The 25,183-nt window shown below is 34.4% G+C and overlaps 2 protein-coding genes across 2 annotated transcripts; one reads left to right on the top strand and one right to left on the bottom strand.

Annotated features, from left to right (window-relative positions):
• The first annotated feature begins 763 nt into the window (after positions 1-763).
• LOC147387562 (protein ACCELERATED CELL DEATH 6-like) lies at positions 764-8,530 on the top strand. Its single transcript, XM_086420770.1, has 3 exons — positions 764-1,758; positions 5,088-5,626; positions 7,793-8,530. Exons 1-3 carry the CDS (start codon positions 789-791, stop codon positions 8,519-8,521), a joined length of 2,238 nt encoding a protein of 745 aa, XP_086276896.1. The 5' UTR covers positions 764-788; the 3' UTR covers positions 8,522-8,530.
• Positions 8,531-11,109: 2,579 nt separating this feature from the next.
• On the bottom strand, positions 11,110-20,489 carry LOC147387561 (bystin-like protein). The gene is made up of 12 exons (XM_086420771.1): positions 19,993-20,489; positions 19,720-19,923; positions 19,502-19,625; positions 16,472-16,523; positions 16,052-16,379; positions 14,583-14,662; positions 14,410-14,457; positions 13,138-13,284; positions 12,328-12,400; positions 12,170-12,242; positions 11,456-11,541; positions 11,110-11,324 (listed from the first exon to the last, which is right to left on the bottom strand). The coding sequence occupies exons 1-11, from the start codon at positions 20,098-20,100 to the stop codon at positions 11,462-11,464; spliced, it is 1,317 nt and encodes a 438-aa protein (XP_086276897.1). The 5' UTR covers positions 20,101-20,489; the 3' UTR covers positions 11,110-11,324; positions 11,456-11,461.
• Between the last annotated feature and the right edge of the window lie 4,694 nt (positions 20,490-25,183).

Here is a 25,183-nt window from a genome sequence, read left to right as displayed (position 1 = left end):
TTCAACATGGAGAAAGAAAATAAAGATTACAAATAACTTAAATGGGAACACATTCCCAAAAAAGATTGATCACTAAGAAATTTGTATTGTATTTCTTAACAGGAAAAAAAAAAGTCTAATTAAAGTGGTCAAGTAAACCATGATTCTAAAACAAGGTATCTTATCTCATCTAGCCACCCATACCAAGTTAACTCACTAGAGTCATATTTTCTTGGACAAATTAACCCAATTAAACTAGTTGTTCTTTTTGTCAAGCAATTGGTTTAAAATTATTTACTAATATTTATTAGAGTCATGATGAATGAACGCGGTTTTGTACGCGGCTGACGTGGTAAGGGCACAAAACCATAGATTGTTTTCATTGGGATACACAAGAAAAAGATGTGTGGTTTTGTGCCCTTGGCACTTCGGCTGCGTATCAAGACCGCATGCATTCATCATTATTCTATATATTATGTTTAAATAATTATATTTTTTCTGAATTATAAGGAGGATTGGTAGATGGTCAATAACAAAATCTTATCATTTTATATCGAAAGTCTCAAAACCCTAGTTGAAAATCGGACGAGTCATCTCGGATATCAGACGAGTCATTTTAAACCATGGACACCAAACTTGTTTCATACAAAAGATCTTTGAACACCAGAAAAGATTGCGTAGCATATAATTAATGCGAGAAATCTAACACTTTTGGACAATCAGAATCACCTCACCAATTGTATATAATAAAACAGAATAGTTTTTGAAGAAGAGAAGTTGAAAATTGTAGCCAAGGAAAACTAGACATAATGGCTTTCTTCTGGACAGACCGAGCCCAAGTTAGAGTTCTAGACAGAGATAAAGAGAAAGAAACAGAAAGTGTCAGAGGTAGCATGTACACTTGGGCAGAACGGGAGCAGCAGCGGAAGGCGGAGCAGCTGCTGCAGAGGGAACGAGAGCGGGAAAGAGAGCTGGAACGGGACTTCCGCCGTCAGGCAGCGGAGCTGGAAAGAGAGTACTGGGAGCGTAAAGCACCCGAGTTGGAGTTGTGGGAGCAAGAGAGGAATAGGGAAATTTACGAGCGCCCGATTGAACAAGAAGAACAACTTCCAATGCAACCATCTACACCGATTTTACGAAAAGAAGAGATCAAGATGGCAACAAAGGAAGTCCAACCACCAACCACCCTAGCTGAACCAAAATTGTACGAAGCGGTCACGAAAGGTGACATAAATTACTTGAAGAGTGTACCAAAAGAAAATATCGAAGCAGGACTACTAATAAGTCCTCAAGGGAATACAGTCCTTCACGTCGCAGCAAGCTTCGGGCACCATGAAATGGTTCAAATAATTTGTAAACGTTTTCCATCTATTTTAATCAAGACAAACTCTATCGGTGACACCGCACTCCATAATGCGGCTAGAGACGGACATTTAATGGTGGTTAATGTGCTTATCGATTTCGCTAAACGTGGAAGAGATTTGGAAACAGGATTTAGTGAGGATGTTTTATTGAGAATGATAAATGCGGATGGAAATACTGCTTTGCTTGAGGCTACTAGAAAGGGTCATCAAATGGTGGCTAAAAGGTTGATTGAGGTAGATAAAGAATCGAGGAATATTGTTAATCATTTAGGAGAGTCTTCTCTTTATTTGGCAGCTGAAGGAGGGCTTGATGAAGTTGTCACTCTGTTGTTGACATTGCCAATGCATCATGACCCCCATGAATATACACAACACAAGACTCCCCTTCATGCGGCTGTCATACAGGATCATACTCGTAAGTTATCAAATTTGACACATTTTCCTTTGAGTCTGGATCATATGCACCCAGGGCGGAGGATTGAAACCCCTCTCCCAAACCCCAATACACGCCACATAAGTCATAATCCAAGGAATTAAAAATTTCCTTGGATTACAGTACGTGACGTGTATTATTCAGGTGTGAGAGGAGGTCTTCAATCCTGCCACTCTTTTTTTTCATAGTTGAAATTTATTTTCTATATATATATTTTTCAGTAAAAATATATGGATTGCTATGTGAAGAATTTCTATTGCCACACCAACTTTTATTAAAAGCACTGGACAAAGAATTAGCATATATCTTGGGCTGTTATTAATAGAAGTTGGTGTGGAAATAGAAGATCTATCAATCTATACTTGCCCCTTATTTGTACTCTGCTTGTGGGGATACATATCGAGTCATTTTCTACATGATTATCATATCAGTCGTGCTACACTGCCTGCTCAACACTGAGTTGACCTGGCAGTGCACAGATAACCATAGATTCATGTCTTTGAGATACAAATTTGAAAATCAGCGGTTCTCTAAGCACTGATAGGCGGTCAACTCAGCATTGGACTCAGTGTCCAACGCAAGCAACAAAGCATTTCCTTTATCATATTCGTAATAAGAAAGCTCACTTAAGTTAATGGTTTAAATGACCAGTCACGATTCTTGAAAATGATGGATTCTTGGAGAAAAATAATGGTTTTTAGCTAAAGGTTGAAATTTAAGTCATTTTTATAGTATTCTCGAGTAGACTGAGGTCAAGGAATGTCTGAATCCTTGTTAGCAATCTTCCGTTTAATTCTCAAAAAGCTCACGAATTTTTTTATTTTTTCCAATGAAAGTATTATTCTCTAGATCATTTTTATAGTATTCTCGAGTAGACTGAGGTCAAGGAATGTCTGAATCCTTGTTAGCAATCTTCCGTTTAATTCTCAAAAAGCTCGCGAATTTTTTTATTTTTTCCAATGAAAGTATTATTCTCTAGATCATTGAATTATTCTGAATGGTTCACGGATTTTAAATTGAAGAAGAATAAAAGGCATTTTTTTTTTTTTAACGAATTTTGCAACTTTTACTAATTTTTATAAAACTCAGTTCAGTGGGAAAAAAATGTTTGTCTAACTTGTTGTCTATTGGAAAGGGTAAACTTGTAAGTTGTGATGTGTAACACAAGTCGACTTTGAAGTGGTCATGTTTCAAAATGTTGGAGGAATCCACCCTATTTGTCCATGTTATCTTCAAAAGAATAATGATATGACCCTTTACATTTATTTGATATTACACCTTTATTTTTCAAATTGATGATTTGTCCATTCTCTTTAATCTTCTTTTATAAATCAAATGGAACAATAACCTCAATGGCCTCATTATTACCACCATCATATTACCATCACCAATATATCATCATCTTCACCATCACTATCATATTATCGAATTTTTGATTTTCAAAATTTTAAATTGAGATGGATAATACGCGTATGAAGCGTATGCCGCATATTTTTCATTTATCGAATTTATGACCGATTTTTAGATCAAATTTTTACAATCTAAAATTGAATAAAACTCGAATTTTTCACGAATCTAATTTTTGGCGTATTCCGAATTACTAACAAGGGTTTGAATCACCATAACTCTTACTATACGGACCCCATAAACAAAAGGAGGAATAGGAGCTATGAATCAATGATATTGATCATGCCACATTTATTAAGAAAAGTAAAGTTTTTAGTTAGGTGGTGAGAAATTTTTGGGAGAAGATGGATTATAAGTGATTTAACTTTTAAGTTTTTTGGATTTTACTCTTTTTTTCAATACACGTGGCATCATGTTATTGACTCATCAGCCTATCATCATTTTTTTAGAAACAAAAAAGAATAAGGATTTAATGGTGTCCCCTTATAATTCCTATGGTGTAGGAACCATGTCTACATGGTATGTTTTTATAGGAGTTTAAGACACATTGATCTCCTAACCTAGCCTTTTTTTCTATATGGCATGCAGTTCAATATGTTTATCTCCAATGAATACATGTCAGGTAGACACCATATTTTGTTATACGGACGGGACATCATTGTAGATTACAACTCAAACAATAATTCAGACTCGGACGCGGCTAGATAGATACACACATCCGTTCTCTTACAATAATTATGGCATCATGCATGCCAAAGTTTTTTAATTATTAATGAAGCTTATAATATTCATGTGTTTGCCATCCCAATCGTCAAATGGAATTTTAATCTAACGCTTAAGATAAGTTATCCTTTTTCAGAACCCTAGCTTTTGAAACAATGTATGGGATGATTTTATATTAATTAGATTTTTTTTTTTATTGTTATGAGAGAGATGGGAAGAGAGGGTGTACAGGGATTCCAGGGATAATGCTCTTTTTTAATTGTACTCCTTTGCTTCTCATAATGAAGAAAATATAATTATCATATCTTGTGCGTATATGCCTCAAAGTCGAATCACGGAAATCTTGGTATTCTTTTTTGGCAGATTTATCAAAACATGCACAACTTTTCGTTTATTTATCAAAATGGTACACTGTTCAAAATATTTTCGAAAATGGTAATTTTACTATTTTCGAAATTTTTTTTTTATCAAAACGGTAAAAACAGTAAAATGTATTTTTTTTTTTTTACCGAAAATACCCTTTTTTATTTTTTGACTGAAATTACGAAAGTAAAATTGATTTCGGTAAAAAGAAAATTGTAAATACATATGATTGTTGGATTACCGAAAGAGAGTGAATTTTTTTAGTTGGATTTTCATTTTTTTAAGGTTAAAATTGTAAATACATATGTAAAATAAAAAAAGGGTATTTTCGGTAAAAAAAAATACATTTTACTGTTTTTACTGTTTTGATAAAAAAAATTAATTCCAAAAACGGTAAATTCACTGTTTTCAAAAATATTTTGAACAGTGTACCGTTTTGATAAATAATTTTGAAAACTCTACCGTTTTGGTAAATTATTCTTCTTTTTATTTGATATTTATTTATAATTTTCTTTGCTTATTATTGCAGTTTCTCGTACCCTATTTTTTTAAATCCTAATAAAATGACTCGTCAGATGGCATACTCAATCAACTCACTGACGTGGACAAATTTGGAAACCGTATATATTTCTGCCTCGGGACACACGGTTCTCTCAGGAGACTTTTTTATGGGAACTATAATCGTGTATATCGAGGCATACAGATCTACGGTTTCAAACTTGTCACATCAGTGAGTCAATTGAGTATGCCATCTGACAAGTCATTTTATCACGACTCATTTTTTTTTATGTGTTATATCTTCTTTTCTCACATGTTAGGTATCATAAAAATTCTTATGGAGAAAAGGCCAGACTTCCTTGAGTTGAGAGATAATGATGGTAGGAGTAGCCTTCACTACGCAGCATTTTTAGGTCGTGTTGAGGCAGTACGTTGCTTGCTTAATATTGCCGATGCCGACCGCTACTACCACCACGATGACCATAGGGACAACAAAGGTATCTTTCCCATTCACATGGCGGCCATGAATGGCCATATAAAGGTGATTCAAGAGCTCCTTGTACGCTTCCCAGATTCGAGGGAATTGCGTGACTTTCAAGGCCGGAATTTTCTTCACGTGGCTGTTACGAATAATAAAGAAAATGTGGTCAAATTCATACTTAGAACTCCAGAGCTTGGGAAGCTTATAAATGAGAGGAATGAAAATGGAAACACGCCTTTGCATTTAGCCTCCATGTATGGTCATGCCAGTGTTGCAAATGTTCTCACTCGTGACAAGAGAGTGGACATTGGCATCGTTAATGAAAAAGGCCACACACCTTATGAAGCTGGGAAGACGGGAGAATCTTCATTTCAAAAGGTATGGTCTTTGTCCACTCCAATGAAATAATTAAATAAATTAAGAATCGTGATAATCTGACTATCCCACGTGGCACACTCAATTGACTCTCCTGACGTGACAAGTTTGGGAACCGGTAGATCTTTATGCCTCAGAATGCACGGCTTCCTCAAGATACACTTTTCATGAGAAAGTGAAATCATGTATCTCGAGGCGTACAGATCTATGATTCCCGAATTTGTCATGTGAAGAAGTCGATTGAGTGTGCCACCTGGAGAGTCATATTATCATGACTCTTAAATAAATTAATTAATGTCCATTGAACGTGGTTTTCACTCTTGAAAAATCGTCTCGTCTTGAGTCATTTATGAATATGGCTTGGACGAGACAACAACATTTTTATAGATTCGTGAACCAAAATGAAGCAAAAAAGGAAGAAATAAGAAGAAGGGAAAAAGAGACATCTCGGTCTTTGACGTCTTTTAAAATGGTATTTTAAAAATACCCCCTGTTAATTGGTGATAGTAGGTTTACTCCTTTACAAAATGCAAGGTTAAGTTTACCCTTCTAGAGGGTAAGTCAATGTTGTGTCTTCTTGAGAATTTAATGGTGAAATTTTGATTTTTATTCAAAATGCTTGTCAAATACTTAAATAACAAAATCAAAATTTGGAAGAAAAAACAAATTCAAAATTTCACTCTTAAATCATCTAGAAAATGCAACCTTGACTTACAACCAAGGGGAGTAAACCTAATCTTGCATTTTGCAAGGGGATAGAGCTAAAATCACCAATTTAATAGGGGGTGTTTCTAAAATCATACCAAAGGAGGAGGGGTTGAATAGAAAGATTTCGGAGAACAGATCTCTAGAAAATACTACCATCTAGGAAACCTGAATACCTTTGATCCTTGGAATCCTAGTTCTCGTTGGACAAAACAAAATAGAGGTAACAAATGGAAAATTTTATAAGTGCCCATTCTAGTCTTTGGATGGACACTTGGTTTTTCCAATAAAATCATTTTTCACCCAAAGAGATTTTTCCTCTTGGGCAAGAAAATGTTTTGCCACCCCACTTCCCCACCTCAAAAATGATGTTTTGACTAAACCAATATTCTTTTTGGGATTTCTGTAGATGCAATCAAATGGTGGAATTCATTTTTCAAGTGAGTTAATTTTCCTGATAACTAATTCATAGGAATACATACCCACAAATTTGCATTATGTTTTTAAAAGGTTTGTGAAAAAGAGTACTTATCGATTTAGGTATTCATTTATTTTTACCAATACCATAATGTCAGGTTACTTTTGTGATTTTAATTTTATACCTCTCGTATAAACCTCAAATAAAAAACCATCTAAATGAAATTCAAAAGATCGTTATGAAGGCAAATTCAATATAATAAATAAATACCAAAATAGGTATATATATGGGAAATGTTAACGTCCAATACCTCATGGGGACGTTAGCATTCTCCACCACATTTTTTCCAACTTTGAATTTTCTTGATTTCCATCAAGATAAGAATTTTCAGAAACTGGACTATTTTTATAGCATGTCTCTTTAAAGTGAAAGTGAAATTCATCCTTTGTTTTTCTCCTTTCCATTCACTCGAATCTCTTCCGTTTCATCTATTTTGTCCAGATCCTCCTTTTCTTTTGAACAAAGAGAAGAGGAAGAGTCCTTTTCGATGGATCCTTCTTATTCATGTTTAATCCCCTTTAATATTTGCTATCCTGAGATTTTCTTGTCTTTCTCGAATGATAAGGAGAAAAAAAAGATTGGGTCAAAAGAAAATGTCATTTTAGAGTTTTATCAATACTTTCCAATAATATCCTTACCTTTTTTATCTTTTAGTGAAAAAGATAAAGGTATGTTAGTCAAATATTTGGGTACCCAAATTAGTTATATTTTTTTTATAAAGAATAATGCTGAAGTGACCTCAAAGATTGACCTCATTTCGCACTTTGCTGGCATGGAGGTGTATATGAACCATAAATGATTTTCATTGAGATACGAGTGAAAAACATTTATGGTTTTGTGCCCACCACCACATCAAAAAAAGTGTGAAATGAGGTCAATTTGAGGTCACTCTAGCAAGATTCTTTTATAAATATTTAGTTTCCCCTTTAGCTTTCCTAGTTATGATTAACAGTTGATGTATGTCAAATATTTGGGTACCCCAACAGGTTCTAGCAGGGAGAGCCTTGGTAACCACCAATGCCCTGCGGTGTAAGCGCAGAGTGGACATCAAAGATGATACTGAGCAAGAGGAGAAGGTCTCGACTGATCATTTCAAGGACAGAATCAACACCCTATTGCTTGTTGCAACACTTATCATCACCATAACCTTCACCGCTGGCTTAACGATGCCAGGAGATTCAGGAGGAAATCACAATAGCAACAACAACAACAACAACAACAACAACAGCAGCAGCATCCACCTCAGTAGTAGCAGCAGTAACAACAACAACAACAACAATAACAATGACGACGACAACACGGGCATGGAAAATATGCTAACAGAAGTCCTAAAGTGTGTTTACGTAATCAGCAATACCATAGCAATGTACAGTTCTATCGTGTCCGCAATTGTACTTCTATGGGCCTACTTAGGTGACTCAAATATATTGGACTTTGCCCTTAGATGGAGTATGGTTTTACTGGCTATAGCACTTTCAATGGTAGCTGTAACATTCACAGCAGGAGTAAACCTAGTGGTGAGCAAACTTAGTTGGCTTGCCATTGTAGTTATGGCCATGAGTTTCATATTTGGTCTGTGTATTTTAGCTCTCTTCATTCCACTTCAGGTACCCATGTTTCCCAAGAATCGTTGGACTCGGTTGATCTCCAACCTTTCCTTTCGTCTTCTTTTGTTTGCCACTAGACATGAGTTTGGTAAGTTGTTGAATGAGTAAAGATTTTCCCCCTCCAATGTTGAGTCAATAAAAGCAATTGTTGATGTTGTTTGTTGATTTTTTACAAAAGATTATTAGTAAAGGAATACATACCCACACATTTATTGAGGCCACACAACTCATGTACATAATGTTTGCAAAATTAATTTTTCTTCCCTTAGTGGTGTTGTATTGGATGTCTTGTTGAAATTATTTTATCTTGCTCAAGCTTCCTTCTCTTGTTGGATGTCTTATCTTCAATTGGTTTGTTGATAACAGAAGCAGGAGATGGTAAGAGGGTGTCAAGGAAGAACAAAATGGTTATATAATATATTTGATGATATTTCAATAAAGATGGCTAAAGCAGTCCTCTTTTAAGACTACCCACCAAAAGATATTATATGCTTGGTAAGTTCATACGTATTGCATCATAGAGGATATAAACAGATCTTCAATGTAAATGCATCACAGAGGAGGAAAATATTTTAAAAGAAATCAGCCCACACAGGAATTCAAGATATATATAACTAACTGATAGGTTAGTTATTAGTAGGTGAAGGTTTTTGAACCCAAGTTGTGGTATCAACTCTCAGAGACATTAACTAACTTGGCAAGTTGGCACTTTCGACGAGATTCTAACTCGTTTTGTGTGAATGCTTCCCGAATGCCCCTGTTTTCTCAAGTTTGTAAGAAGTACTGTTTATGATTCTAAACCAAGTCCAAGGCATCTAATAAAATATTAATAGCAAATTTTAAGAGAGAATTTGCATACTGTTTATGGAAAAAAGAAATTACTATGTGAATTAGCATCATGAGCAGAATTTATTGACTTAGGATCATCCGCCTCACCACATCACATTAGTGCTTTTATCAAGTAATATTTTTGGTATTGAATTAGATGGTTGTGGTTATATTTATCATCGTTTGTTAGTGTGTTTTTAGTTTTTTTTAGTTTTTAGCGAAGTGAGCAATGAGTATATTAATCACAGAAGAAATACAAAGGGGGAGACCCTTATTTTACAAGCCTTATTTGAGGTAGATCTAGACAAGCTCCCTAAAGAGATTCTTACAATCAAAGGAAGGGAATGGATTGAAACAAAATAGCTAGAATATTTAGAGTGTGTTGGAGCAAAACTACAGATTGAAGTATAAAGTCAACAAGAACGCAGAAAACAAGCAGAAATTATTGACAAAAGACAAGACAAGAGAACACCCCACCCTATCCGTAACCTTCCTCTTCAGAACGGAAACGGGCGTGGCCAAAACATATAAGAAAAGATAGGTGTAGTCGCTCACAGGGACAAAACACAAGATATACGTGGTTCAGTCAGAATTGACCTATGTCCACAGGCAAAAACTGCAGTTCCACTATATTAAACAATCGAAGAACAAAGTTACAATCTTCCTCTACCTCATGTATCTCTCTAATGAAAGCAAGCAACTCAGGCAAAAATTTCACAAACAACACACACAGCCAAGGAAGGAACATGTTCCATCATATTACATCACAAAAGCAACAACAACAACAAAAAAACTCACAAAATTTGAAAATTTTGAAAAAAGCAAAGAAGAGCAGGATTTTCAATTCTCTGGGGCAAATTTATGTAGTCTAGAATCTATTCAAGAACATCCGATCATCGGAAGAACTCCTAGGCCAAGCTCAATTTCACAAGGTTTTATCAATTCTAAATGTAAAGTCAGTTTTTATTAAAGTGAACACAGACTGAAATTTATTCGTCCAAACCATTTTCTCTATCAATCAATTTCAAAACCCTACATCGTGCCAAGAAACTTGCTTTTTTCAAAAGTTTCGAGAGCTATACATCAAGTCAAAAAACTTAGAATTTTAGATCTAATCTCTGTCAAACTTCAAGCGTGGAAAGATAGACTCTTACCGACTTTTTATTTTAAAATATTCAATCTAAGTTCACTAAAATGAGATGAGAACAAGCAATCAAGCTCGAGCTTGATCAGAAAAAAAAGGCATTTTGAGTCTACATCTTTGTGATTCGCTGTACACAACTCTCGTAAAGAGGGAAAATTGTAGACATCCCAATTTGCTTGAGACGAGTCTGAGAGAACTAAAAACCTTTTGAGAATGAGTTTGACCAAAGGCGTTTTTCAAAAAGATTTTAAAGTGCATCGTTTGAGAAGCCGCCACAAGGCCCATGAGAAAAAAATTCTTTTACATTTTAAGACTAACCGGGGGTAACTCTTGGCTAGGTGAGTTTTTACCGTGAACTTGTCTCACCCATGGCCAGTGTTAATTTTTGCACAATATGGGGGTAACCCACGTCCAGAAAGGTGTTTTACACTATATTGGAGCCACCCACGACCAAGCATGCATTTGGTCAGGCCCCAATTCACCTAAGGCCAATTCTGTTTGGCAGTTACGAATCCATATCTGTTTGAATTTGTTCAAGGAAAATGACACTCTAAACCCTTTTCTAATCAAGTTTTTCCTCAAAAAATAAATCCTTTCATTCTACCTTTTCATGTCATTTCATATCAAATCAACTAATCAACATGTTCTGATAAAAATTATCACAATTTACACAAAAATCTTAAGATGGGAGAAGGGCAAAACTTATCACATAAAGTGATTAATAGAGCTCAAAATGAACCTTGAAAATAAAAATATTATGATCATGGTATTGGGCATAATTGTTTATAAATTAATAATCAAATAACACGAACAAGGCGTCAAAACCGTCTTTTTTAACTCTGATTCACTACCACTGTACTTGCCTTCTTTGGCAGTAAATGGAATAACATTCGAGTTTATGTTTCTTGGGGACATTAAATAAACACACCTTTCGAGAACCTGAAAAAAATAAAAATAAAATAAAAAATTCTTACATACTAATAATCCATATTGAGAAATATCAAGGATCAAGGATCAAGGGCCCTAGCCGAAAGACATTAAAATTAAAGGAAGAGTTCAGGAAAATTTACCAATTGTCAGTCCTCTTCCATTGGAACGTCAGGAAAATCGAACCTGTCTTCTTCAATTGGTTTGTTGATGACAGAAGCAGGAGATGGTAAGAGGGTGTCAAGGAAGAACAGAATGATAAAAGAAAATTTATTTGATACAAAAAAGATGGCTAAAGCAGTCCTCTCTAGTCTCTAATACCACTCACCAAAAGATACTCTATGTTTTGGTAAGTTTGTATTTAGTGCATCATACAAGGAATAACAGAAAGGATAAAAAATCTTAAAAGAAATCAGCCAAGAGACAGGAGTCAAGATGCAACCAACAGATTGGACAGCTTGGAATTGATTGGATGTCTAATTACTATAAAGATTCAATAAAATGGTACAAGTCTGACTAGATTCTAACTTCTTTTTTTATAAGCAAGCGAGTTAGTGGTTAGTTATCAGTAGGTGAAGGCGGGTTTTGAACCCAGGTCGTGGTATCAACTCTCACAAACTTTAACCAACTTAACAAGTTGGTACCTACGTGTGAATGCTTCTTGTTTCCTCGAGTTTATAAAACTAGTGTTTATGCTTCTAAACAACGTCCAAGATATCCAACAGATACTAAATTACTGGGAGAGAAATGTTTAGCAGAACAATTAGGCCATTCAAAACATTATGGAAAAAGAAAATAAATCTGTGAATTTGCATCATGGGCAGAACTTATTAAACTAAAATCTAACAAAAGGATATTTATTGACATAGGATCCTCCTCCTCACCACGATTGCGGCTATTTTTTAGCTCTCTCCTGATTTCTGGTGTGACCTACATTAATGAAAAAAAGGGATCATGTATAACCAAATAACTATATTAACAGAAGTCAGCATCCTATCTGTTTTAAAGCTCTTACCAAGTAATGTTTCTGGTATTGAATTAGATGGTTGAGGTTCTCTTTATCATCCTTGGTTAGTTCATTTTTATACCTGCATGGATATAAATATAATTAAAGCCGACTGAAGTAACTGATGCACGAATAACATACAATTGTTGAATGAAAACCACAATTGTTATATTGGATATTCCATCTGTAAGTTTCACACTAATTTTCCAAACGCTGACACATATGAGTGGGGTTTTAAGAATCGGCTTCAGGTGAAAATTCGTCAATTTGTCTCATTTGTCTGAGCTTGCTTAAAAAGGGTCGGTTTTGCAAGTTACTCAGCCTTATTGTACCAAACAAATAAATATAGCAACTCAACCAAGTCCCCCACGCCTCAAGAAGCGGAGGTCTTGAGTTCGAATTCCCACTTAGGGGAAACCCTCAGGGATTTATTCCAGAAATGACCTGGTGCATCTGGGGACAGGACGTGCCCGGGGGATTAGTCCGGCGTTCTAAGAGGCTCAGATACCTCGGTTCCACACAAAAATCTCACGTATATTTGACCTTTTCACCTATGTAATTAAACAAGGACTTTGTTCTAATGGAATGGCAGGTTAGTCATTTCATAGACTTATGAAAGAAAAAGCGAAAAATCTCACAATCCCTTATTTCATGACAATGGAATTTCCTGTCATCCTCTCCTTTTCAACCAACTACCGTGAAAATTGCCTTTCCAGTCTGGACATTTCTATAGGGAAGGTTTTCCCACAATAGACAAATAACTCTCAAGTCTCACCAAAGCAAGGCAAGATACGGATAAAGGAAAAAACAGAAATAAACCTTTGCACAAATGCGAGAAGGGACTGGTGCCATATTACAGGCATGACCCTTGAATCCTCAAGGAATCTCATAAAATGAGCAACAACAGCATCAAGCACACGGTAGGGCAGAGCATATTTCTTATCAAGAAGAAGCTTTATGAAATAACTGCAAAATATAAACAGAGAAAGAAATTGTCAAGATTCTTCAGCAGTTTACTGTAATACTACAACCGATATTGGTTTGAGAATAGATTGGGTTTATGAAAATGGACAAAATAGTTGACCACAAACAAGAAGAAATTAGATCATATTACTAATTAATTCCAAGTGACATCAATTGATAAAATAGGAAATTCTAAGGTTACTAGGATGCCAGTCAAGTTCGATAGGTCACAAAGACGGTGTATGCTTTTAAACAGATTATTTAAACAATCATTCCGCCACCCATCCTAGCGTGTTGTCTCCTTGTATCGGTTTGGTCATCCCAACCAATCCTACCCTTTTCGTCTAATAAAACCTTTTCCTTCTCAAAAATAAAAGAAAAAAAGGAATGATAATTCATCTTCCACTAGGCTTTCAAGTATTTCCAATCTTACCACTATCTATAGCACCATTTCCAGTACAAATATACCTAGCTTCGCAGTTGTGTGTACAAGATCATTTTATGGTTCTGTAACTGAATCGAACAACATATCATTCTGAGATGCATTGGATCCATTCTTTGTATACAGTTTTCTTTGTATACAGTTTATTAGTGCAAGACAATATATATCTAATAGAGTTTGTACTTCATTTGACACTGCCATACTTTCAACTAAATTATTGACATATGTGAATACATATCACAGTTAATAAATTACTTCTCAAGATGTAAGGCACACCATCTGAATAAATTTCTACATTTTACACATGATCTAATCTTTTTTATGAGTACTAGAAGGTGGCATGTGCAAACACACATGTATCAAAAGGGCTTATCTGTAATTCAAAACATTGGTTAAAGGGTGTGTGAATATTACATGGTGAAAAGGATATTTTTGTAACTTTGAAAACTATTCTAAACTCATGGGCTGCAGTTTTCTAGGTTTTTGCCAATATGACCCTGATTATATTAAGTTTAAATGTAAAAGTGGGGGACTGGGACATTTGTGGGATCCAAAATTTGGTGTCGAACCCCTTCTACTCCACCTTCTCTCGTTATAATAGTAAAGACAAGATTTCATTAAAAAACAAAGTGGGGAAAAAAAACAAGACAACATCACAATTTCATAATCGAGTTCAGGTTAACTACCTAGTCGTGCCACAATACTCCATCTCAGCGAGCTTCAATAGTGCAACACTATGGAACCAAACGAAGTTTGTGTTAGCATGCATTAAAAGCTATGAAATATGAACTTCATGAGCAAATGATTATCTGTCTAAGAAACCATATAGATCAAACCATTAAAGAGAGTTATCAAATACCTTGAATGAAGAGGAGGAATAGAGACCTTTTGAATGATGCTTCCAATAACGACAGCTTCCCTGAGATTGCAAGTCCCAGACTGAATATAAAAAACAACTAGTTAGATAGGACTGAACAAATTCAATTTCTGTCGAAAGATTAAAGAAATGAAAATAAAAGAAAATAGGCTGCTCAGAATATACAAAGAATCTCTAACTATGATTTAGTTATTATGAACTCCATGAAATCACAGAGAAGAAAGATTCGCAACTAAGAATGATTCAAGTTGGTCGGAACCGAGGAGAAGAAAAGATTATGTGGGTATTTCAAAAGGGATTTTAGGTGGTTAACATGAGAATGGTTCACAGTTTTATGCCGTTTCAGAATGTTTCAACAAAACATTTCAATTTCAGCCAAGACAGAATGAACCATTGAATGCTATGTTCATCTCAGAATGTTTCAGCACGTTAAGGAATGCTGCAGTCGAGACCTTTGGGTTTTTTTTTTTTTTTCTTTTGGATGGAAACAAGATTTTAAACATTGACCACGAGGAAAGGGAAAGTAAAAAAAACATATTAAAATATAGTCCTAAGATTATTAAAACAAAAAATTAATTGAAAATTTATATTTCGGAAGAGAGGAGTTCACTGACTTTCACTTTGTAGAATCATTCAATCAGTCAATTTATCATAAGTAATAGCAAAATTGCATGGGCAAAAATTTTATCAAAGCAAAAAAAAAAAAAAAAAATTATAGTGCCAAATAGAATGACTAAGCAAAGTTGTACACAAATAATAACCATACACATACTGCCTAGATACTAAACAACAAATATAGATAGGATTCTAAAGATTGTTTTCATTTTACAAATACTTCAATATTATTTGCAATACACATCATATGCCACACACACCAAACCTCATCTATTTCGCAAAATAGTGACACTTTCTACAGCTAATCAATGACTCTCAAAATATCTAAAGATGATACTTTAAAGGATATTGTCATAACACCATATCTTAAATTGGTTATGTTCCTGATCAAGATAGGTTATCTCAATAGTTTGTGATCTTCTCTCCATAAAATAATATTTTTTCTTCTAAGTCTATCATTAAATCATAAATTATGATGTCAAGGCATGCTTATATTATTAGTGTTCTACTATTGGGGAGTGTAGTTCAATGGTGGGAGCTTGTTCACTGGTGACTTATTTTCTTGATCTTCTTTATTTCAGTTTTTGGGCCCTCTCTCACACTCTGTTTTTGTTTCTTTGAAATCTGTTTTCTCAATTAAGCTATTTAGTCTTTTACATATCAAAAATATACATATATGATAGGTTTTGAACACACATTCTTTCCATATTGGTTTAATATTAAACTCAAATTTTAAAACATACGAAAGATGTGACAATAATACATAAAAATAATCATTACAGTGAGAAATAATGGTTGGTATTCACTCACTTTAACTTCTTTGAAGATTTACATACCTCACAAAGTGGAAACAAAACTCCTTTGTTGAAGGCAGCGGGCTTATAAATAGACTTTTTCAGAGCTTGATACAGAGAAAAATGGAGTCTCTTATTCTTTCGAATATCTTCTCTAATCCTTGGAAGCAAGACAAGATTGTAGAAACGTTGGGCCTTTTTCGTGCCCAAATTGGAAGCAAAAATTCTAGTAGCTTGGTACAATGCATTGGCTGACCACTTCTCAGGTTCCGTCAAGTAAAGAACATCTTCCCAGAGTTCCAATGAGGGGATGTGTTTGAATGCTTTGGGCATTTTACCAGCTGTGTATTTACTAAGCAATTTGCCAACTCTGCACATTATGTTTATAACCATTTTGATTCAAATCCGTATGATATATAATCCGAAAGGAAAAATCATAATCACAAGAAAGAGATGGCATACCCTTTATATAAATCAATGATGGCAGTGTCCAATTTAGGAAGGGGTCGTGTTTCTGTGGGTAGACAACCAATCAAAGCAATTAGTAACTTATAAATTAAAAATAACATGAACCAAAGACAAAAAAAAAAATGACATGGAGACATATTCTTGTCAATCCAATACTTCCCACTTCTCGGATCCATCTATGTTCCTTGCTTGACCAAAATCAACCCCAATAGGCTAGTTCCAACCACCCAACCAATTACACTCTTTTTTGGATGGATAGAAATACAATGGTAGCAGTCTAGGAAATATCATTACTTTTTTTTTAATTAGTCAAAAAATTTCTTAAAAAGGAAGCTTTGTACACCGATGGTCGAGGTGACCTACCAAAGAAGTAAAGAAAGCTCGAACAACCTGTAAGGAGCAAAGAGACTCCTACCAAAATACAAATCTTCAAAGAAGCTCAACAAATATTTTGCTCCAAAAAATAGGAAGCTCAAGATAGACAAAAACAAATCCTGGCGTGAGGTCTCTATTCCTTGGAAAATTCTTATATTTCATTCCAACCAAATCCCTCGGCACATTGCAAACGGAATCACATTTCATAAAATTATCTTCCTACCAAAGAAAACAAAGAGATCCCAACTTTGGAAGCACAAGAGCACAGATGTTGGAACCACCCAATTGATACCAAACATAAACAATAAACTGGGCCCAAAGAGGAGAGATTAAAGGGCAATGCATGAAAATGTGGTCTACAGATTCATCGTTGACCTTGCACAAGAAACAAAAGTTTGGCATCACAAAACCTCTCTTAGTAAGGTTATCAAACTAAGAAGCTTGTCGAGAGAAGCTAACCAAATAAAGGACACTGTGGACAGAACTTTGAACCCCAAATGAATGAGGCAAGGAAAAGATCTGAGATCTGAGAATGATTTTCCAACAACAAAGCTTTTTTTTATTTTTGATAATTCAAAGATCTTTATTAATAGCATGATCAAGGCGACCAGGAAGTAAAATACAAACAACAATAAAAAGAAAGTAACAGAAAGTGAAACTGAGCACAAACTACATATAGGGCTGTCAATGGATAGTCGAAATCTGAATTTGTATCCGTATTTGAAAATTTGGATTTTATCCGAAAATTTGGGATTCAAATAATTTTTTACATCCAGATATTTTTCAGATACGGATTCAGATAGTGATGTGTCCAATCCGATAATATTTGATCCGGTTTATAACTTGTATAACTCATGATGTTATCACCATCCCCATAATAATCTCGAGGAAACCTATATTTATCTATCGTATCCTAACCATCCGTTTGTTGGTGAGTCTCAAACTTGGGTTGATATAAGAAAAAGCCCTTTTATGTTTGAGTCTTGTATGCATCATCTCCTCCAACTCAACCTAGGGTTTGCAACACAAAAGGAAATGCTTCATCGTTCCGATCATTTTTCCGGCAATTGTCTCTAGCGAATCATAGGTAAGCATCTCTCTCTCTCTCTCTCTCTCTCTCTCTCTCTCTCTCTCTCTCTCTCTCTCTCTCTGCCATTAAAGCTTTTTCTAGAGCTATTTTCTCTCTATTCCACCACCTCTGCAACTCTTCCTTAAATTTCGAAAGCGGCAAACCAAAAAAAAAAAAAAAAACCCAACCCATTTCTATCTCTCTTGCTTGGTTGGATTTACAATACATGTATGAAACCATCTTGCCATAGTTGCAGATCTAAGCATTGTCTTTACTCCTAAATCTCAATGAAATCTCATGAAATTTTGCCAAAATTCGAATAGAATAATATCTGATAGGATAATCGAATTCGGATTCAAATAACATTTTAGAATATCTATCGGATTTGGATGCAAATTTGGATACCACGTAGTTTTTTTTCGGATTCAGATATAGATGTATCCGTTGACAATCCTAACTACATATAAATGCAACACACCCACTCTAACTAGGCTATGAAATCTTCAAAGAAGACCCCCTTAGACTCTACGAAGATCTTGTTCCACAAAAGATAGACCCCAAGATAGAAAAAAATAATGTTTTGAACCGAGAATTCCTTTCCCTTGAGGTCCTAAGGTTCCTTTCCTTCCAAATTTCCCAACAAATTACAGAGGGAGTATTGCCCCAAATTTTTCTCTTCAATGCCAAGAAGCCCGACCCTATGACCAGCCATTCTTCCACTAAATTCCAAAAAGAACCCGGAGTGCACCACTTCACCCAAAACGCCTTAGAAAGTAGTACCAAATCTCAGAGGCCACCTTGTAATGAATAAGTGATCTACGGACTCCCTATTCTCCTTGCATAACCCATAAAAATTAACCAAAATGACACCTCTTCATAACTAAGAAAAAATATTTAACAAAGCTAAGAAAAAATATTTAACAACAGAGCTGTCATTTCGGTTAAAAAGATTTAACAGAAAAGCATTTGTCCCTATTTCAAATCAATTCCCTCCTATATATCTCGGATGACTCAAACGTGGAGCTATCGAAATGGTTAGTTAGATCTGCTAGCTCCTTAATCTCCAAATCATTGAAGTCTCTCCTAAACCCAAAATCTCACAAGAGCATACCACCATTGCGGCTCAAAAATGCATCAACAGGCTGAATCTTTTTCGAAGATAACCTATAAGGCCTTGAGAATTGCACGCATAAAGGTAAGGCACCACACCACAAATCTTCCCAGAATCGAATTTTGTCTCCCCTTCCTACCCGAAATTTAGTTCATTCTAAAAAATTCGATGTTTAAAAGCATTGAATTGGTAAGATTTTGACACAGTGATCTCCTACATAGTGACAAATGATTGGGTAGTTCAAATTAATACAAATATGCATCATACAGGAATAAGTGTAAAAATTTAAACAAAACAACTTGCAACATTTCCGTCACGGAGCAGTTCTGGTAGCACAGCCAATTATAGTTATATTATCTTGTTTTTCTTCAATTTTACTCAAATTACATTCGATCACAATTATCTACCTAAAATTCTAAATAACAGTGAGATTGTTCAGTAAAAAGGTATGAATGATTAACAAAACTACCTGATGAAACTTGCTCATCTTTTTCTTTGATTTTGCTAATAATGAGGTCCGCCAGAGTGCGTTGCGGACCAGCATCCTTCGACATGAAGGCCTCCAGTATTCTCTCCTCCTCCTCATCAACCTCCTACCATTTAATAGAAAAAAAAAATGTTGAATCCTAACAGATAAATAAAAGACAAACTAAACTTTAGTTCTTCAGAAAAATCAATCAAACTCACATTGAAATCATTGTACTGGCTTTGAGATTCTGAAAATCCATCAAATTCGTCTACATCTTCTTCTTCACTGTCATCTAAAACTTCTTTTGGATCTTCGGAAATTGCGGCGAAGGGGTCGTTTTGGTTTTTGTCTTCGTCTTGTATCTCTTTCTGTTGAATTAGGGCTTCTTTCAAGATTTTGGAACTCATTCCAGACGAGATGAGCTGCAAAGGAGGTGAAAAGTGTAAAGAGAGAATGAGAGACGTAAAGAGTGTGCAAGTGAGAGAGATTACCTTCTCTTCTTTCTGGTGTTGTTTCAGAGGCCGAGATCGCTTCTTCGAGAAAGATGAATCATCTGGAAGTAACGTCTGTTGATGCTTCGCTCTATCTCTCTTCGCCATTGAAATCGAACCTTATTGAAGAATAAATCGATTAGATTCGGGTCTCCGAGCAATGATGAGTAGAATGAGATGTAGAATCGGGCGTTTGACTAGGGATCGATGATTTCGAGAAATCGAATTCGAAGACTGGAAGCGTATGAGACTATGTCCGTGAGTAAAGCTTGGGCGGAGAAGATGGTCTCGCAAGACCTAATTTGATGAGAGTGGAGAAGTAAGAGAGAAGGAATCAGGAGCAGAGGAGTGGACAAGTTTTTCTTCTTTGTAGCAGAGTTGGAGATTTACGAGGTGTATGGGTTAGGGTTCGAACAAAACGAAGAAGATAGAGGCCCTAAGATTCCTACTTCCTACAACTGAAAAACCCTAAAACCAGTGTAATGAGAACTAAGAAGAGAAGGCGGGTACTAATCCGAGAATATTCGACTTCAAATCGAAACCGCTTTTTAGGGCTTAAAATGGGTCGGATTTTATTCGGAATCCTATGGGTCGAATATGGGTTAATGTCCCTTGACTCAAGTCGAATACGGGTCGGATATGAATCCATCCCTATATCCGAATAATATATTATTTTGTATATTATAAGTTTTATTTTTATGTTTTTTAATTTATCATTCATCAAATGAATATTAGATGTAATGGTTTGAAATTATTCGACCAATCAGGTCAATCGGATCCGGATATATGTTCAATGAAAGTAAAATAATTTGAATATGGTTTGAGTTAGTAGGATCCGAGTCGGATCCATATTCAGATTTTGACCTGAAAAAAAATTCCACATATGGATATGGGTAGACACATATTCGGCCCAAACGCAACCCGTTTTAAGCCCTACCCCTTTTACTAGAGCTTAAAATAAGTCAAATTTTATTCGAAATTCGAGTGATCTGATTCTAATTTTTAGTGGATTTGGTTTCTTCAAGCATATCTGAATTAAAATATGGGTCGGATATCAATTGATGTCCCTTGACCTGAATCGAATACGAGTCACATATGGACCCATCCCTATATCTATCTTTATTCGGAAGATATATTATATTTGTATGTTGTATGTTATATTTTTATATTTTTTAATCTATCATTCATCGTCAAATGAGTATTAGTTGTTGCAGTCAAAGCTTATTTTTATAAGAGAAGAGATCTTGAGTTCAAATTACATTTAAGTCACATTTTTTAATAAATTACTTTTGTTTTAAAATTATTCAATTCGACCCAAAATAATTTACTCGGTTAGATTGAATCCGGATATGGGTTTAATGAAAGTAAGAAAATTGGATATGATTTGAACTCATAGGATCCGAGTTGAATCCGAATTTGGACCCGAATTAAAAATATGGATATGGATATTAGTAAACACATATCTCGGCCCGAACCCTACCCGTTTTAAGACCTAGCTTTTACCAAAATTTGGTGTGGTAATAGAAGCAACCGATGAAATATCACATTTTCCCCTTTAACAAATAAAATAACTTAAATACCCTTACCTCTATATACCTTGATTATTTTCGAAGTACCTTGACTGAAGGATTTCTTTCTAAACAAGCCCTAAGTTTTGAGAGGTAATTTTATAGTCCATTCAGTAAATTTTTTATTTCTTAATGATCCCTCATTAATAATTGTTGTTGAGAGTGAGTGAACTTAAACATTGGTAAAAACAACTCATTTTCACTTTTCGAGTTTTTTTTTTTCAACTAAAATACATGGAAAATCAAATAAAATTTTGACATAACAATTTTCCTAAATGATTTCAAACCAAAATAACCATCATTGATTGATTTTCATCCAAAAACGAAACAAGGAATTATAAAAATCCAAATTTTTTACATAGGTCGTCAAATTGCTTGAAAAAGACTATTTTTTTCATTCTTAAATCATTTCTATTGGAATAGAATCTCCAAAACACTATTGGTATGTTAAAAATTCAAATTTTTATTTATTTATGTAATATTTTAACTTTTTGAGTATTTGATTGCATATTTTATTTGAAATTCAATTTTCTGTCTTGAGCGATTATCACCCTAGCAAGGAAAATTGATCTCCGCCCCACCCTCTTGAATTTTTTTTTTTTTAATCCAAGAAATTATAGTAAGACAAACTCTTTTTATGATTATATTTAGCTAGGTGTAAGTGTAATAAAATGGTGGAATACATTTTTCTATGATAATTTTTTCCATGAAATTAATTTGTATTCCCTTTGAGAGATGTATTTTCCAAAAAAAAAAATCTTCAGAGGGAGAAAGGATGTCTTTGAGAAAATAAAAAAGGTTTCAAGGCACTTGTAAGAAAAGTAACAAAGTTTATTTGATTTTGTATCTAAAATATAGATTCCATCTTTGCATACTCGAACAAGATATCTATCTATATATTGTGAACCACATGAATGCTAAATGGAGGGTTTCACCAAAACTTTGAAGCAAGTTTGCCACTTCAAAGTTTCTTTATTTTCATAGGGTAGAGAATATCCCCAATACTAATTATTGAGATATTTTTATTAAGGACTTTCATAGCCTCAACCCATTGTCTATGATCAACATTGATGTTCTAGAGATTTGTACTTCTTTCAAGGATACATTTTCTTGAGAATCACTAATGTAGGAATCAAAAAAATCACATTCCTTAGGATTAATAAAGTTATCAAATTAAGATATTGGGGACCGGTTCAACCCTAACCAATTCAAACCGGATCAAGTATCTAATAAAGTCAACCCCTCCTCCAAATGTGTTTAATGATACACGGTTCGGCCAAATTGACCGACCCCTGTTCTTGCATGTTTAATGATAGTTATCCATTTTCAACACATTAGGTAAGCTAAAAAAAATATTGTTCATTGAGATATGAGTTTTTTCATAAAATCTAGAAATATGTGGTGTTGGATTTCCAATGTGAAAAATCCATGAGGGCCAAGACTGTAAGATTTCAAATCTACTAAGTCAAAGACTAACCCAATTATATAATGAGTTTTTGTCTAAGAAAAATCCTTTCCTTACTAACTTAGTAAGATTTTAAGACTTAATGAGGGTTGTTTTGCTAAAATGGATTACCACATTGGCAATCCAACACCATAGCCCTCTAGATTCCATGGAAAAACTTAGATTAAAAAAAAAAATTGGACTTCATCTAAGGTTATGAAAATAGACGACTACCAAACTTCCACAGAACCCCTAAATTTAAAAACAAATTCAAAGGTGAAAAATAAATTTTATTTTATTTTACTTTTTTGAAAGTTCATAAAATTGTGTCCTCAACAACCTGGATGCATCAGATCATGCTTTTGGATGTTACAAGGTGAGCCCAAAGACCCTTAATAAGGGTGAAATCATTACCATATTAGTAAGGTTAGTCAGACTCTTTGTCTAATCAGGGTATTTGAAACTAAGAAAGATTCTAAACGTAGAATAGTTCACTACAATTAGTTTGTATTTTATTTTAATGTAGAATAGTTCACTACAATTAGTTTGTATTTTATTTTAATATAGATTATTTAAACATTAAACCGACAATTGTTAAATTTAATATGCCCAGATTTTGTTTTCCAAGTAGAGTTTCTCTCAAACTCCATCTCTCTCTCTCTCTTTATCTTCGAGCAATCATATCTCAAACTCTTTCTATTTTTAGGAGTCAATCACAATAAGATCATAAAACCTACAATTTTTATTCTGTTAACTAGGGTTGACATCTAGTTAATAAGAGGTAATGTGTCACTTTTTCACTCACTCAATCCAGGATCTACTTGATCCTTCCGTCCCCATAATCTTTTCTTTTATATATATATATATATGAGCGGTTCAACAGCCCTAAAGTTTGCCAAACATTTTTCAAACACATGGGTATATATATATATGAGCGGTTCAACAGCCCTAAAGTTTGCCAAACATTTTTCAAACACATGGGTTTGAAGTTTTGGAATGAGCTGATTTTTTGTGAGGATGATCTCTATGATGAGGAGATCATCCTCACCAAAAATCAGCATATTCCAAAACTTCTAACCCCATCAAAAGTGATTTACAAAAATTGGACGGTCCACGATTCTTCAATTCGTAAACTAGGGTTAGAAATTTCAAAATGAGCTAACTTTTGGAGAGGATGATGATCTCTTCATGTTAGAGATCATCCTCACAAAAAATCAGCTTATTCCAAAGCTTCTAACCCATGTTTTGAAAAATGTTTGGCAAACTTTAGGGCTACTGAACCGCTCCCATATATATATATATATATATATATATATATATATATATGGGAGCGGTGAGGAAATAATATTGTAGTTTGTAGAGCCTAATAGTATTGGTCAATAAGGAATTAAGTAATGCCTTTACTCACAAAATAAAAATTTCAAGGGTATTTTTGTAATTTCATTAATATTATGTAAAACCCTAGTTAGATTTCCTAAGGTATTTATATTTCTCGATTTTTGATGAAATGGTATAATCTATAACTATGAGTTTTTCTTCATAGGGGAATCGGTATGATCCGTGAACGTATCTCAATCTAGAGGGAACCACATAAAATTTATATGTGTTTCTTTGTGTGATTGCATCTTGTGTTTAGTTTTTTTTTTTTTTTTCAATTTATTTTCTTGGTTCGATTGCACTTATTTTTTTCTTAACATATCATCCTCAAAAAAATCAGCCCATTTCGAAACTTTTAACCGATATATAATAAAAATGTTGGCTTCTAAATGAGTTAATTTTTTCTAAAGACGATCTTTATATTGAGGGGATCATCCTCACAAAAAATCAGCCCGTTCCAAAATTTACATAATAATATTGAAGTGACCTCAAGATTGTATCTCATATTGCACATCCTAACATGAAAAGTGTGTAAGCACCATAAATACCTTCATCGAGTTACAAGCCAAAAAACATCTATGGTTTCTACACAATTTCATGTCAGAATGTGCAATATGAGGTACAATCTTGAGGTCACTCCCATATAGGACAAAATGTCCGTTACCAACGTTTAGTCTTTTATAATATTATCTAATGCATCATTGGATTATGAGTAATTTTGAACCAAACACTACTAAAATCTAAAATCTCCTTCAATGTTTTTCTTTTTAAAATTTGATTCTATAAATCACTTTAAAACAAA

Source organism: Akebia trifoliata, chromosome 13, assembly GCF_017979445.1.
Source record: "Akebia trifoliata isolate Shusen 1 chromosome 13, ASM1797944v1, whole genome shotgun sequence".
In the NCBI taxonomy this organism is placed as follows: Eukaryota; Viridiplantae; Streptophyta; class Magnoliopsida; order Ranunculales; family Lardizabalaceae; genus Akebia; species Akebia trifoliata.
The sequence above is the reverse complement of the archived record's forward strand: the minus strand, read 5'-3'. Positions and strand labels throughout refer to the sequence as shown.

Excerpts from the sequence above, each read along its gene's own strand:
- LOC147387562 (XM_086420770.1), top strand. The coding sequence starts at position 789 with ATGGCTTTCTTCTGGACAGACCGAGCCCAAGTTAGAGTTCTAGACAGA. Across the intron at positions 1,759-5,087 it reads TGTCATACAGGATCATACTC|GTATCATAAAAATTCTTATG; the intron begins GTAAGTTATCAA and ends CTCACATGTTAG. Across the intron at positions 5,627-7,792 it reads GAGAATCTTCATTTCAAAAG|GTTCTAGCAGGGAGAGCCTT; the intron begins GTATGGTCTTTG and ends GTACCCCAACAG.
- LOC147387561 (XM_086420771.1), bottom strand. The coding sequence starts at position 20,100 with ATGGCGAAGAGAGATAGAGCGAAGCATCAACAGACGTTACTTCCAGAT. Across the intron at positions 19,626-19,719 it reads GCCAGTACAATGATTTCAAT|GAGGTTGATGAGGAGGAGGA; the intron begins GTGAGTTTGATT and ends ATTAAATGGTAG. Across the intron at positions 12,243-12,327 it reads AATACCAGAAACATTACTTG|GTCACACCAGAAATCAGGAG; the intron begins GTAAGAGCTTTA and ends TCATTAATGTAG.